At 48.8% G+C, this 12,567-nt stretch overlaps 1 protein-coding gene across 4 annotated transcripts in view; it reads right to left on the bottom strand.

Moving 5' to 3' along the window:
• LOC119971178 (myosin-3) overlaps window positions 1–12,567 on the bottom strand; it is a 1,049,419-nt gene that overhangs the window by 128,014 nt on the left and 908,838 nt on the right. For all 4 annotated transcript variants that reach the window (XM_038806379.1, XM_038806381.1, XM_038806380.1 and 1 more), the window contains one exon: window positions 4,576–4,743. In XM_038806379.1, coding sequence (XP_038662307.1) covers window positions 4,576–4,743 — 168 coding nt within the window. The remainder of the gene's footprint in view (window positions 1–4,575; window positions 4,744–12,567) is intronic.

The following is a 12,567-nucleotide window of genomic DNA, read 5'->3' as shown; positions in this document are numbered from 1 at the left end:
AATTAAGCTTCTGCTGATTAAGTGTGCCCAAAGTGTGAGTATGTGGAGGTGAGATTGCATTAATATTGGCTGCTGTTGTATTAGTCCTATATCCAGGTTAATCCTTAAGCAATCTCTATGTCACTTGGTCTATAAAAAATAATTTCATCACAGTCTCACGTTTAATCAGTACTGAGGATGACCTTAGCAGAATTCATTGCAGTCTAAAAAATTAATTATTTCTTCATGTATTCCACCTGCGCTATGTTCTTCAACTGTTAATATCTCAGATGACTCACAACAGAATTACATTTGCACAGTGTTATAGAGAAATTACAGTGTGTAGCTCTTATTTCACATCTGATTGGGTTAATGAATCAGGTCTTATTGTTAAAGATCTATGATGGATGTGTATGATGAAAAGATGGCTGAAAGTAGAGTTAACCTTGCAATTCCTTGTTTATCAAATAAATGCCAACCGATTAAACTGTCACATAGAGACAGTTGGCAAATGAACTTCAGGTCAGCTTAAAAGACTGGGAAAATGTAGTTGTAAGTTAAACGCAACCAATAATTCAGCAGTGCAATACATTGTGCAAAATTCTCCGTGTCAGAGACTGAATTGGGAGAGGTTCCCATACCCATTGGGGACACCAGTCCGGAGCTTTTCAGGACATGCAAATAGGCCAGCAGTCTGCTCATGTGAAACTGGTGTAATTCTAATTCCCGCCGACGTTGGATTCACTGGGACTGGAATTGGTACTGGAGAGCTTGACAAGCTGGAGCTGCTTATGAACACTCCAGTCCCCACACAGTCTCATTCCAGTCCCGAGAAGAGCTGGCCCTCAGTTCACAAACAGCGAGATGGACAGGATACTGGATGCATTGGAGAGGCGGGACATCCTCGTCTCCAGGGTGGGCAGGAAGCTACCGTCCGCCGACTTCTTCAACCGGGCTTGAGCGGAGGTGGCAGAGGCGGCGGGCGCTGTGGTACTCGGCAGGTGGACAGGTCTACAGTGCAGGAAGAAGATGAATGACCTCCTTAGGTCAGCCCAGATGAGTTACCACCTCTGTGCCCCTGGTATCATCTCCTCCAGTCCCCCCAAAAGGCCAACCAGAAACCTCTTTCCAGCGTCTCCCTGACATCCCACCGTACACCAAACCCCTACACCTGTACCGTCTGCTATGGCCAGGTGCCTTGCGCACACAGACACCAGCTACAGGCTCACTTGTAAGCCACGTCCGAGTGTCTCCCAATGCCCATTATCTGTCCCCCAGAAGAGGACGGCCCATAACCACCGGGAGCGGGAGAAGACTGGAGGGGGGCGAGCCAGACCTGAAAATATTAAGCGCCACCGAGTAGAGGACGATGGAGCTAGCCGGGGAGGTGGGAGAGCGGACTATATCCCAGGTGGAAGTCGGCATGGTTCAACCAAGTGAGTCCCTAATACATAGAGATGTCCCCCCACATCACTCCTATCTGAAATCTTACCATGTGTCTTGCCTTTTGTTTTGCAGGATCACCATCTGACAGGGCAGGCCCATCTGGGGTACATCACCCCCGGCCGCAAACCCTGGAGTACCTGTCTGGGGACAACTCTGAGTTTTTGTCACTGCTGTCACCTGCACCCTCCACCATCCCAGAGACTATCGCCTCGGTGGGGCATTTTAGTGAAGAGGCATCTGAGACACTTTCTGGTGTGCAAGTTACATATGCTGCAGCGGAGGTGGAGGTAGGAACCCCCAAAGGAGTGGGCAATCAGAGTATTGCCCAGTCTCAGAAGATGTGGCTTAGGACACCAAGAGCATTGGCTGAGCGCTGGCTGACTTCGGCCAATCAGGTCAGCGACATGATCGAGATGTTGAGGGACATGTCGCACTCATTGAGGGGCGTGTCCCAGCCTCTGTGCTCCATGGCTGTGGAAATCGAGACCCTGGTTGAAACAAGAGTGGGTCACCAGGACAGGCAGCCCTAGGTAATGGTGGAGCCTTCTGCGCTCACTCCGGCCTCACCTCCGTCCCAGTAAGTAGCACGGGGGTCATCTAGCACCCCTAGGAGAAGGCTGTGATAGGGCCCATGCTGCTGCCTCCCACAGGGGAGGTGCTGAAACACCTCTGCGCTTCTGAATCACCCCCCACCCGACACTGGCATATCTGATGGTGATTGGGCAGCATAGGGTGGCACATCGCTACCTGTGACACCCAGAAGATGGGCGGGTCCAGGCCCCCCAGAGGACAGCCGCCAAAGGCACCACAGGTCATAGGTCGAGAGGCGCAGCAGGCTGTCCGCTCGTCTGATGTGCCATCTGGGGTCACACCAAGAAGCAGCAGCCACGTACATTAAGGAAGTTAGACACTAATTAAATTGGCACGGGTGCAGCACATGGAATAGAGGCAGGGGTAGGGGTCAAGGCATAATGATTGTACATAGTCGCGAATAAACACCTTTCCACCAACATGCCGACCTGCCTCGACCCTCTGTCTGAAGGATGTGTGGGATGGGCTGGGTGTAGAGGATGTGCCGGTGGTGGTGTGTGGGAGGTTGGTGGTGCGCATTAAAGGATGGAATGGGAACGGGCCTCCAGCACAATTGAATGTTCCACCTGTGGTCATCGTCAGAGGCAGCATGGAAGAGGGCCAGATGTGTGAGGGCACCATATAGGTGACTGACTCACCACCATGGACCATCCTCATTTTCTCCCAACTTCACCCCCCCCCCCCCCCCCCCCCCCCCCAACCGCCAACATCATAGCCTTAGAGATGGAATGGCCAGCACACATGCAGGGAAGACCCGGGTAGACAGTGGAATGTAACACCGTACGCGGGAGTCAGGTTTGGTCAAACAGTAAGCAACACCAGTGCTCAACTCCAAGCGAGTCATCATCCTCCGTGCCGTGGACAGGACGCGCTGAGACTGCCATCCCTGGGCCGACAGCCTGTGGCAATGCTGGTAGGAACCTCGGTGGGGGATGTGGGTGCCTGTGAGTAGCTATAGGGGTATATGGGGCGGGGGGACAGGGTCATGCGCCGCCGGTGGCAAGGCCCTCTAGTCAGTGAACCTGGAGGTGATGAAATTGTCTTGCATGCGGCGGCCCTGGCGCACACGATGGCCTGCCTCCTGTGCCTGCTCTGGTACCAGGCCCCAGGCCATCATCCACCTGCTCCTCGTCCAATGAGGCCTATCGTTCTTTTTTTTTTAATGTATTTTATTACAAACATGTATCGAAGCAAGGTAAAAGCCAATAAACACCCCAGGAAACATACTTCCCAACAATCAACTATGCAGTCTGTACAGAGTTTCCCCCTTTTTCACCCCCCCTGTGATGAACAGCTCCTCAAACACGGTCACAAACACCCTCCACCTTTTCTCTAACTCCCCGGCCGAGCCCCTTAACTTATACTTTATCTTGTACAACCACAGGAAGTTGTACAGGTCACCCAACCAAGCTGCTATCCCCGGTGGCGATGCCAACCGTCACTCCAGCAAAATTCGCCGCCGTGCAATCAGAGAGGCGAAGGCCACGACATCGGCCTTCCTCCTCTCCACGAGCTCCAGTTCCTCTGAAACCCTAAATATCGCCTCCAAAGGATCCGGGTCCACCTTTTCCTCCACTACCCTGGCTAAGACCGCGAACATTCCCACCCAGAATCTTCCCAATTTAGGTCCATGATTCTTCCTCTTCCTCCAGCATGTCCCCCATTCGGCTGCGCGATGTTATAAAGGATGCAGCAGGCCACCATGATATCCGGGACCCTCTTAGGGCTTTATTGGAGTGTGGTCAGTGTGGTCCAGGCACTGGAACCGCATCTTGAGGACACCGATGCACTGCTGAATGGCGCACCTGGTTCCTGCATGCGCGCCGTTATAACGGTTCTCGGTGTCGGCCTGAAGCCTCCGGCAGGCATCATTAGCCATGGCTGCAGGAGATATCCCTTGTTAACCAGGAGCGAACTCTACATCTGAGGGTGTGCCTCAAAAATGTCAGGAACCGAAGAGTTTGTAGGGTGTAAGAATCATGTGTGTCGTCTGGGTGTCAGGCGCATTTGTGCAGATGGTGATCACACTGCACGTTCAGAGAGTGGAAGCCCTTCCGATTGATGAAGGTCGCTCTCTCGTGAGCCGCTGCACGTGGGGGATATGCGTTCCATCTATCACCCCTTGAATTTGGGGCATGCCAGTGACGGTGGCGAACCCTGCTGCCCGAACATCCTGGTGAGCTTGGTCCCAACTGAAGGATAGGGCATTTTTTTTAATGGAAAAAGGAAATGCAGCTGCCTTTACAACGGGACATAACTTCAAGTTAAGTATGAAATATATATTATTTTCCTCTCTTTACAAATCCAAAATTTGAGGAAAGGATTGGATTTGGCTGCAATGATGTGTGTGGCAAAATAGACTGTTGCCACTCACTGTAAATTACCAAATTATGGGAGTATAACTATGAATCTTTGAATTGCACCTCAGCAAAGACTCCATGCACTTGGAGAGAAGTGGACATGGACAAACACTGCTGAGAGAGAAAGAATTATTAACCTGCAGTTATAAACGGAAAGTAACCTACTAGTTTGTAGTTTCTAATTAAATGAAGGCCTTACCTCCTCTTCTGCCCGTCGATTCAATGTTTGCATTTTCTTCAGCTCATCATGTAGTCTTCTCATCCTTTCCTCATATGCTGAACTTTCCTCTGCTAACTGCATATTTCTCTGTTGGTTACGTGCAATATCGTTTTTCAGGCTCGCTATGTCTCGGCTCTTCTCACCAAGCTGCAATGGGAAGCACACTTAACATTTGTACTGCTTTTTTGAGAAGGTCACAAGAATATAGAAACAGAAATGTCAAATTTATGTTGCAAATGCTTTGAGTATTATGTCAAGGGTGAGTCTCATTTCCACTTGCGTTTTTAATTTAATAAAAGCAGTGAGTTCTGGAAATTCTCAGCAGGTCTGGCAGCCTCTGTGGAGCGAGAAACAAAGAGTTAATGTTTTGAATTCAACATGGCGCATCTTCAGAAGAAATCATATTCAACTTCAAAACATTAGCTCTGCTTCTCTCTCCACAGATGCTGCCAGACCAGCTGAGCTCCCCAGCATTCTGCTTTCATTTCAGATTTCCTACCTCTGCAGTATTCTGCTTTTACTTATATTTTTAATCATTCATTGCATCCTTCCTTTAGGGCCAGCATTTCTTTACCCGATTTTCAATAAAAGTAACTTTGTCACAGATCTTTCAACTGCAGATGTAGAGTCTGTCACCCTACAATATGCTCATCCTCCTTCACTGCTCAGGAGGAGCTTCACCTTGGCTCACATTAACTGATCCAAAGTGTAAACTGACACTTGTTCTCTCATGTATAATGCATTACCACTCCAATTATTCACAGTATTTGGTTATCATATACCTCCCTGCCTGTGTAAAAGTTATATTGTACATTTTATATCTTTAGACATATTTTAATGTGCAATTAATTATGTGAATATAATCAGTACAGTTGCTTCATATTTGGAAGTAAATAGATAAACACTACCAGTCCAAAGTAACAACCAGCATGACATTCGAAGGGGAGGTTCTTCCCGACAAACATAATTTATTACGTTCAGAAAACACTGATAAAGTTCCACATGGAAAATTTTAGTTAAGCAAATGCTACTAGAATGCAGGACAGAACTTGAGTAAAAATACAAAGAGAATACTAATGAGAGATACAGTCAAACTGGAAAAGTGTTGGACAGAGTTCTGGGTCACTCCTATTTCAAAACTACATAACTGACCTGAAAATTGAAACCAGTCTGACAATCTATATTGACTATCTTTAAGTCACAAATTGAAAAAGCAAAACGTCATCAAATCATGTGAGCGATCAAAACATGGTGACAGTGCTGGAGGCGGCAGTTTAAGAAACTGAGGCCACAGATTGATAACCCATGAACGATGAGCTTGGAAAAGCTAGATTTTGCAACAAAGGAGAATATTGAAACATATGTTCATAGGGGGCAGTGAATCACTCACAATATTGCCAGCCATCGAACAGCCACTACCCCTTCCACAGCCCTTCCAACACATCATGAGTCCATAGCAAGGACAATGATGGAAGCTCTGGAGGAGATAATAAGGTACTGAATAGCTTTGGGCTTACAAGAAAAATCAAAAAAACCCCAGGTCAAAATACAACTAGTTCCATAGCTGATGCGACAAGGTATTGAGGAGTCCTCAGTGTCCTATGAAGAGGTTATGAGGACCCTTGGTAAGTACTTTAGTCCTAAGGAACCTAGTCATTGAATGGGCTAGATTCAACGAGAGGAGCCAATGGACAGGTGAATCCATTGATTTATTTATTAACAACGTGTGTTGATTGGCCAGCAGTTTCAGCTACAGAGCTCCAAAACATGAGTTAACTCATGGCCACGTCATAGTCATTGTACTTGATGATGTACTGTCGGACCTTTTACAATCCAAAGTGGATTTAACCTTTGAGAAGGCTGAGCAGTTTGCAAGGCAGGTGGAGCTTTGACAGCAGAATCTGGGTGCACTTCGGGGAAATCTCAAGGCTCGTGAGAGGTCAATTCAGTATGCAGGCACAAATGCAGGAGCCCCGCTCACTGGAAAGCCCATGAAAAAAGTCCACAAAAAACAGCAAAAAGAACCCTTCCACCTATTTTGAAATGCTCCACAACATCACCACAAGGACTGCCCAGCAGGGGGAAGTGAATGTTTCCTTTGCAGCAAGGCCAGACATTTTAAAGAATTCTGCATAATTTAAGGGGAGAAAGCTGGAACAAGTTTCTAGCCATTTTGGAGTCCTGGAAATGGGAAGTACCGCATTCCAATCTGATTATTTCTTCGAAGAAATCAAAAGATCCTGAGCAGTTCTGGGATGTAGAGTTGGAGGTCTGAAGATACAGCACAGAATTTTAACTGGACACTAGGGCAGGGGGCCGGGTTCACAGTCTTATTGGAAAATTTGGGGTGGCTTCAGATCTGGCGGGAGGATGAAGAAATCCAACTGTCTAACTTAAAGCTGCGCGGATCAGGGGGCACAGACCTCAAAGTGAATGGTCAAGTTCACTGTAACACTTGGGTATGAAGGTACAGCAATTAATGAAACTTTATATCTCACAGAAGCAGAAGATTTCTCTGCTTAGCAGGTCAGCATGTTTAGATCTTGATCTTCCACAAAAGCTTGATGAGATAACAACAGAGGACAACAGTGCAATATTCAGAGCTGAATTGATGTTCCAAGCATTGGAAAAGTGCAACACTGCAGCAGAAATGTAAGTCCATTTATTACACCTTGAGCTACTCTTTATTGCAGAAACAAGTGAACTGCAAAAAGAGACTGCAGATCTCTCACTTCTTACAGACATGGGAGATCAGGTACAAATAGGGGGCACTAAACAAGATGGTGACCATTCATATGACTTCTGTTCATATGAGGAGAGTGGATGCGGAGAGAACATAGAACATACAGCTCAGAATGAGGCCATTCGGCCCATTGAGTCTGCACCGACCCACTTAAGCCCTCACTTCCACTCTATCCCCAGAACCTAATAACCCCTCCTGACCTTTATGGTCACTAAGGGCAATTTAGCATGGTCAATCCACCTAACCTGCATGTCTTTGGACTGTGAGAGGAAACTGGAGCACCCGGAGGAAACCCATGCAGACACGGGGAGAACGTGCAGACACGGCACAGACAGTGTCCCAGCACGGAATCGAACCTGGGACCCTGGTGCTGTGAAGACACAGTGCTATCCACTTGTGCTGCCCTATAGTTCTACTTGTAGGAAAATCTAGAACCAAGGGCACAGGTCAGACTGAAGGGACAATCCTTTAAAACTGAGATGAGAAGGAACTTCTTCAGCCAGAGGGTGGTGAATCTTTGCCGCAAAAGGCTGTGGAGGCCAAGTTGTTGAGTGTCTTTAAGACATACATAGATACGTTCTGGATTAATAAGGGGATCAATGGTTATGGGGAGAAGACAGGAGAATAGGATGAGAAACATATCAGCCATGATTGAATGGCGGAGCAGACTCGCTGGGCCAAATGTCCTAATTCTGCTCCTATGTACTATAATCTTATGGATATTGGTTGGCTCTTGTGGGACTGAATTTCAGTGAATGAAGCTGTCGCAGAAGCACGCGATTTGTTGAAAGAGAAATCCTAGATTTTACTGCACTCTTTGACCCTACTACCAAAGCCTCTAAAATCTTTGTCGCTTTTGAGGAGAATCATCCTTTCATTGAGGAAGGTAATGAAGAAATTAATTTGTTAATTTATTCCACTGAGCCCATCGATAGTATGCATTAAGAGATAAAATGTATCAACAATTCCAAGCAGCCAGCAGAACGTTACCCTTGGAGAATGAGATGCTGAACTCCAGGCTGAATCAAACTAATATTGAAACTTCGGAGCTTATTAATTTCTACAAACCTAAGCTGCAACGCACACTTGGATATCACCAGCAAGTCATGGATACACTCAAATCTTCTTTCAGTAAAGAAGCAAAGACCCAAACAACAGAGCTTCTACAGCTGAAGAGTATCATGGAGGAACTCCACGTCTAGAGGGTTATTCCATTGTTGAAGATGGGGCAATCCTACTTTCTCCTCCACAATCCCATAGTTTGCAGCAGAACAACCTCACAATGAAGCAAACGTGAGAATTACCTATAGAAAATCATAACCTAAGAGTAGTAGGGAAGTTTTATTTTCCTCGTTATCTGTAATGTCTTCAAAATGTTCTTCCTTCTTCTTTTTGATTCCAGATTCAGTCATGTCTCAGGTTTTGAATACTTCTCTTGTCGTCACAGCAGCAGAGTGACACAGCTGCAAAGTCCTTCATAGAAGTTGAAAATGCTTAATTTTCTCAAGCTGGTATTTTCACCTTTCCCCAGTGTGCTGGTTGAAGATTATAGAGTTTGATATTTTCCTTTTCAGGGTTGTGATCATCCAAGTCCAGATGATTTATTTCTTGAATCACTTTTTTTTGATTGGTTTTCACTGCCGTTAATTTGAGGTTGTCGTAAGAGTCACAGCTCAGGAGCCTATTTTGATGTCACTACTGATGAAATCTATTCCCGCCATGTCCCCACACCGGCGCCAAACACTCCGGCGTCAACGGTTCCCTAAAGTGAGGAATTCTCCCCTTCCTCGGGGGTTAGGTCGGCACCGGAGAGATCCCCGCAGCTCCAGCAGGCGCGGAAGGGCCGGCGCGAGTTCGTGCATGCGCGGAACGGCCGGCATATTTCCACGCATGCACGGGGATTCCCTTCTCCGTGCTGGCCCCCGGGCAATATGGCAGACCCCAACAGGGGCCCGGCGTGGAGTAAAATAGGCCCCCATGGAACAAGCCTGCCTGCTGATCGGTAGGCCCAGATGGCGGGCCAGGCCACAGTGGGGGCCCCCACGGGGTCGGATCCCCCCCCCCCCCCCATCTCCAGGGCAGCCCCTCAGACTCATCTTCCAGGGCCCGGTGTGTGGGACCTGAGTAACCCATGCCAGCGGGACACAGCCGAACGCGGCGGCCACTCGGCCCATCGGGGTCCGGAGAAACGCCGGGTGGGCCACTGACAACGACCCCTGACCGGCGTGGCGGAAATCCCATGGGCGCCCGAGAATCGGCGGGGAGAATTGGGAAGCCGGCATCGGGGCGGCCCTGGGAATTCTCCCACCCGGCACGGGGTCGGAGAACCCCGGCCACTATCTTTTTATTGCTGATTGTGAGACACTGCGGTAAATAGTGGAGGATTTGTCCTGATTTTTTGTGGACAAGACATGTCTGGGCAATCTTCCAAATCACTGGTAGATTCCTGCTATACTGGATCAGCATGGTGACGCAGTGGTTAGCACTGCTGCCTCACACGCCGGGAACCCAGGTTTGATCCCGGCCCCGAGTCACTTTCCGTGTGTAGTTTCCATATTTTCCCCGTGTCTGCGTGGGTCTCACCTCTACAATCCAAAGTTGTGCAGGGTAGGTGGATTGGCCATGCTAAATTGCAGACTCGACGGGTCTCCTGCATGTAGGGGTTCTATGGATTCTCAACAAGATATATTGGTTTGACAGAGCTTTTCTTTGATCCATCAACTTTTGGATTTCTGAGTATGCAGACAAGCCCTTTGTAAGTAGCTCCACTAGGTTTATATCTCATTGTAAACAATGTATATTATTGTTCCAGGCACATGCCTTTCTACATTCCTGCCTCACGCCACCCAACATTCCTGCCTTGATGGTGCTCACAGTGATTTTTTTTATTCAATGATGGAAAGTTGGCATTGTTGGCTACGCCAGCATTAATTGCCTGTCTCTAATTGCCCTTGAGAAGGTGGTGGTGAGCTGCCTTTTGAATCGCTGCAGTCCACGTGGTGTAATGTACATCCACAGTGCTGTTAGGGAGGGAGTTCTTGGATTTTGACCTAGCGACAGTGAAGGATCGACGATATATTTCCATGTCAAGATGGTGTGTGGCATGAAGAGGAACTTCCAGGTGATGGGGCTCTCATATATCTGCTGCCCTTGTCCCTCTAGATGGTCGCTTTAAAAGTTCGGTGTTATGACCCCCTGGGCTGGTGCACAGTCAATTCCAGCCCCCCCCCCCCCCCCGAAGTCTTTGACTCTTGGCTGCCCAATAACTAGTCACCAGGTTTGTAAACTTAAACATAATTAACAGTACTATAATTAAATATGCAGCAAATACAACAGGTCAACTATTATGTAATTCCTAACCCCAATTTCAATTTGCCCACCTTCTATATACACCCACACACATCAAGTGTTTAGCCCTCCATTTACCAAAATATTTCTGAAGCTATTGATTTGCTCAATCACACCCTCATTTCCATTTTTGCTGCCCTAGTCCCCAATAAAAACATTATTCTCTCTCATCCTGGCTGGTCCCACCTGGTATGGCCCTTATTTCTGTTCCCTTCGGTTCAAGGGCTTTGGACTTGAAAGGATATAGTCGACAATTGGTTTATCATCGTTGCCTGATCTGTGTGCTCCACCAGTTCAGTCAGGTCCTACTCTCATCTGCTAAAACTGTTTACTATTCCAGAATCATCCATGAATACAAAGATAACCTCCACCTTTGTTTCTCTACTGCAAACCGTCTTCTTAAGCCTCTTTCCCTTGTTGCCACCACCCTCAAAGTGCAAGGAGCTCATGGCAAATTTTTCACTTGGATAAAGCACCCGATCAGCTGCCTCGACCCCCATCTCCTCTTTCCATTAGCTCACAGGACTAAAGTTCCATCTCAAGTTCCCATATTCTAATCCTGAGCTCGCACTCTTATCTATTTTTTCTCTTATCTATCCTCATGTACTCTCTGAGCTCATCTTGTTCACAAGACCCACTTCCTGCTCCCTCGATCAGATTCCCATTATCTGCGAACCACTCGACTTCTCTGCCTGGTCCCCATGTCCGCTGATATTGTAAACGGTTCTCATTTCACATTTTTTCCCCATCTCTTTAATCTCCTCAAAAATAGAAACCCCATGGTTCCTCTGCACTACTGCTTCATGGTTCCTCCGCCCTACTGCTCCATGGTTCCTCTGTCCTACTGCTCCATGGGGGTTCCTCCGCCCTACTGCTCCATGGTTCCTCCGCCCTACTGCTCCATGGTTCCTCCGCCCTACTGCTCCATGGGGGTTCCTCCGCCCTACTGCTCCATGGGGGTTCCTCCGTCCTACTGCTCCATGGTTCCTCCGCCCTACTGCTCCATGGTTCCTCCGCCCTACTGCTCCATGGGGGTTCCTCCGCCCTACTGCTCCATGGTTCCTCCGCCCTACTGCTCCATGGGGGTTCCTCCGCCCTACTGCTCCATGGTTCCTCCGCCCTACTGCTCCATGGTTCCTCCGCCCTACTGCTCCATGGGGGTTCCTCCGCCCTACTGCTCTATGGTTCCTCCGCCCTACTGCTCCATGGTTCCTCCGCCCTACTGCTCCATGGTTCCTCCGCCCTACTGCTCCATGGTTCCTCCGCCCTACTGCTCTATGGTTCCTCCGCCCTACTGCTCCATGGTTCCTCCGCCCTACTGCTCCATGGTTCCTCTGCCCTACTGCTCCATCGGGGTTCCTCCGCCCTACTGCTCCATGGTTCCGCCGCCCTACTGCTCCATGGTTCCTCCGCCCTACTGCTCCATGGTTCCTCCGCCCTGCTGCTCCATGGTTCCTCTGCCCTACTGCTCCATCGGGGTTCCTCCGCCCTACTGCTCTATGGTTCCTCCGCCCTACTGCTCCATCGGGGTTCCTCCGTCCTACTGCTCCATGGTTCCTCCGCCCTACTGCTCCATCGGGGTTCCTCCGTCCTACTGCTCCATGGTTCCTCCGCCCTACTGCTCCATCGGGGTTCCTCCGTCCTACTGCTCCATGGTTCCTCTGCCCTACTGCTCCATGGTTCCTCCGCCCTTCTGCTCCATGGTTCCTCCGCCCTACTGCTCCATGGTTCTTCCGCCCTACTGCTCCATCGGGGTTCCTCCGTCCTACTGCTCCATGGTTCCTCCGCCCTACTGCTCCATGGTTCCTCCGCCCTACTGCTCCATCGGGGTTCCTCCGCCCTACTGCTCCATGGTTCCTCCGCCCTACTGCTCCATGGTT

The sequence above is a fragment of the Scyliorhinus canicula genome, chromosome 9 (genome assembly GCF_902713615.1).
Source record: "Scyliorhinus canicula chromosome 9, sScyCan1.1, whole genome shotgun sequence".
In the NCBI taxonomy this organism is placed as follows: domain Eukaryota; kingdom Metazoa; phylum Chordata; class Chondrichthyes; order Carcharhiniformes; family Scyliorhinidae; genus Scyliorhinus; species Scyliorhinus canicula.
Note: the sequence above shows the minus strand (reverse complement) of the source record. Positions and strands in the feature narration are given on the sequence as shown.